At 34.5% G+C, this 3,218-nt stretch overlaps 1 protein-coding gene across 1 annotated transcript; it reads right to left on the bottom strand.

Moving 5' to 3' along the window:
• Positions 1-467: 467 nt before the first annotated feature.
• LOC127097962 (zinc finger BED domain-containing protein RICESLEEPER 2-like) lies at positions 468-2,216 on the bottom strand. The gene is made up of 2 exons (XM_051036460.1): positions 1,255-2,216; positions 468-1,171 (listed from the first exon to the last, which is right to left on the bottom strand). Exons 1-2 carry the CDS (start codon positions 2,192-2,194, stop codon positions 1,116-1,118), a joined length of 996 nt encoding a protein of 331 aa, XP_050892417.1. The 5' UTR covers positions 2,195-2,216; the 3' UTR covers positions 468-1,115.
• Positions 2,217-3,218: the final 1,002 nt, after the last annotated feature.

Below are 3,218 nucleotides of genomic sequence, written 5' to 3'. Positions count from 1 at the left end.
ATCTACAACTTTCATGTTGAACAAATTTGCATTTGAAGCTTCCTTGGACACGTGGCTTTGAGGTCAAAAACTTTCCATTTTTGGAAACTTCAGTTACAAGTCACTTTCTATTTTTGGCAGTTTTTGTCCTGACTTGATTTTCTTCATTCTTAAGATTTGCGATGTCAAATAACACTTGTTCCAACATGAATGAAGTGTATCCAACTCATTTCCACCTCCAAATCCATCAAATCATGTACAGTTGACCACAGTTGACTTTTCATCTGATAGATGAATTTGGCAATGCATAGATCAAATCTGAGCCCCAATCTTCTACTGAAATGGCTCAAGGGTGAAACCCTAGCCTCAATAATCACAATATAATCATATAATGAACCCCACATCCATCATAGACCCCATCTCCTGATTAAGCCCTAATTGACCCAATGCAACTGATTAGGGTTGACCAGTGGTCAAAACTAGGGGTGTTCACGGTCCGGTTTGGATCGGTTTTGAGACAAAATATCATCCGATCCAAAATATATAAAGCATACGGTTTGGTTCGGTTTTTGGATGACAACAAGAAAAATCCAATCCAATCCAATCCAATTTATACGGTTTACTTCGGTTCGGTTGAATCGGTTTTATTCGGTTTTTAAATCAACACTGTGAAATTTAAAACGAATATATTTCAATACCAGTTACAATTATGCCACCAACGTCTACTAAGACAATATCTAATTTTCATATTATATGGCTATTTGATGTCATTGTTGCAAAGATTCATTATAATATATGGACAATATCTATCCCAACGAAATAGACATTGCTGTAATAAATATTTTATATGGAGACCTGCTTACTTAGTGCTTATAGGGAGACTTGTAATATAAATTAAATATATGACAAATATATATGACAGTAACATACCAAAGCTGCATTAAAGTGAATATAATAATAAAACTTCAAGAAAAATATCAATGACAGCATAATTGATAGTTTCAAAATCACAGCCTGCAACATTGATAGACAAATCTAAAATTTTCTAATTATCCTGAAATTGCTCCAGCTTCACAATAATTATCCTGCAATTGCTCCAGCTTCACAATCTACCCAATTCTTTCAGATATCAAAAGCTAATCAGAGTCTATATCAGATACACCTTCATTCAATTGTGGGATTGGAGCAAGTTCTACAAAAATAAAGATAAATATTACTCAATATAAAAGATAAACAATGCTCAACAAAAAATAATATAAGTTATAAGTAAATTACCTAATTCCAGATTTTCTAACTCATCCACAAGCTCTTCAATATCCACCGACACCGGGGAAGATTTACACCAATTTTGTGTACAAATTAAAGCTTCAACTGTTTTTGGCGTAAGAGAACTTCTATAGCAAGTAAGCACTCTACCTCCGGTAGAGAAGGCAGACTCTGAAGCTACAGTAGATACAGGAATGGCCAATATATCTCTAGCCATTTGACCAAGAATAGGATACTTGTTGGAATTCACCTTCCACCAATTCAAGATATCAAAACCAGGACCTTTCTTCTCCAAATTCTCCATGAGATACAAATCCAATTCATTTTTCTGCATGCTCTCATTAAGATTCATGTCCATCTCAACCTCTAAAGCAAATGCATCCTCTGGTGCTTTAAGTTTTACCAACTCTACTTCTTGAGTGGAATGTGTAACATTTTCAGTTTGACCGTTACCAAGGAAAAGCCTATAACTCTCAAATATTTTATTTAATGTCTCCTCCGTTTTTTTATACAAAGATACAGCAACATCATTTGGATATGCCCTGTTCAATCCCCACCTAACAAACTGCATCTTATGTCGAGGATCAAGCACAACAGCAACAAAGATCAACATATTCATTTTTTCAACCTTACCCCAATATTTATCATACTTAACTTTCATATTTTCAGCCATAATTCCAAGCAAGTTGTCTGAACTTTTTAATTCTATCCACCCGTTCAAGGTAGTCAATATCTTAATATGCTCATTAAAATATTGAGAAGAGGTCACAAAAGTACTACCTGAAACCTTCTTTGTGATATCAAAAAATATTTTCAAAAAATTAACAAAGCATTTTGCATTATCCCAATCCTCTTTATTAGGAATACCATCTTTCATCAGCACAAAATCAGCACACTTCTCACTCAATCTCTTAAATGCCTTTTGAAACTTCAATGCACTTTCAAGCATAATATATGTGGAATTCCACCTAGTGGAAACATCCAACTGAATAATTGATTTTTCTTGTAACCTAACTTCCTTAATGCAAGTTTTAAACCTATCCATACGACCCGGAGATGCACGAACATATCTAACAGCATTCCTAATCTTACTAATTGAAGAATGATAGTCTTCCAGCCCATCTTGGACCACAAGATTCAGAATATGTGCACAACAGCGAACATGCATATGTCCCCCTTTCAATGGATGAGAATTCCAATCGTTAATTGTATTTTTCAAGTAAGTTATAGCAACATCGTTAGAACTAGCATTATCAACCGTAATGGTGAAAACATTACCTATTAGCCATTCCTCCAAACATTTTTCAATTTTTTTGCCGATGGTTACTCCTTTGTGATTCACAATTGGACAAAAATTCAGAATCCTTTTATGGATTTTCCAATCATGATCAATGAAATGTGCAGTGAGACAAAGATAACTCAAATTTTGAACAGATGTCCAACAATCAGTTGTAAGACAGACACATTGATTTGATTTATTTAGCACACTTTTTAACTTATGTTTCTCACTCGTGTACAAATCCCAACAATCTCTAGCAATTGTAATCCTTTTAGGAATTGAGAGTTTAGGTTGCACAACACTCATAAAATGAAGAAACCCCTCTCCCTCAACAAACTTAAAAGGCAACTCATCAACAATAATCATCCTAGCTAAAGCTTTCCTACATGCCTCGGCATCAAAATGAACACCAGTGAAAACACTACCAGATCCATTCCCATCTTCTTTTTTCAATTGTTGAAGAACAAGAGTCTGTTGAGTGGGATCAAGAGACTCTTTTGAAAACTTCTTACACTGATGCAGCAAATGGTGTTTTAAATTACTAGTGCCATTTCTTTGTGAATCAGCAGCATATGTTACATCACACCAATTACACTTAGCTCTTGATCCTATTTTTGTAAAATGTTCCCAAGTCCAAGATCTAGATTTAATAGGTTTTCTGTTACCTGAATCTCCAGCTATAACATTAGAATCA

Source organism: Lathyrus oleraceus, chromosome 6 (genome assembly GCF_024323335.1).
Source record: "Lathyrus oleraceus cultivar Zhongwan6 chromosome 6, CAAS_Psat_ZW6_1.0, whole genome shotgun sequence".
Lineage (NCBI taxonomy): Eukaryota > Viridiplantae > Streptophyta > Magnoliopsida > Fabales > Fabaceae > Lathyrus > Lathyrus oleraceus.
This window is presented reverse-complemented; position numbering and strand designations above follow the sequence as displayed.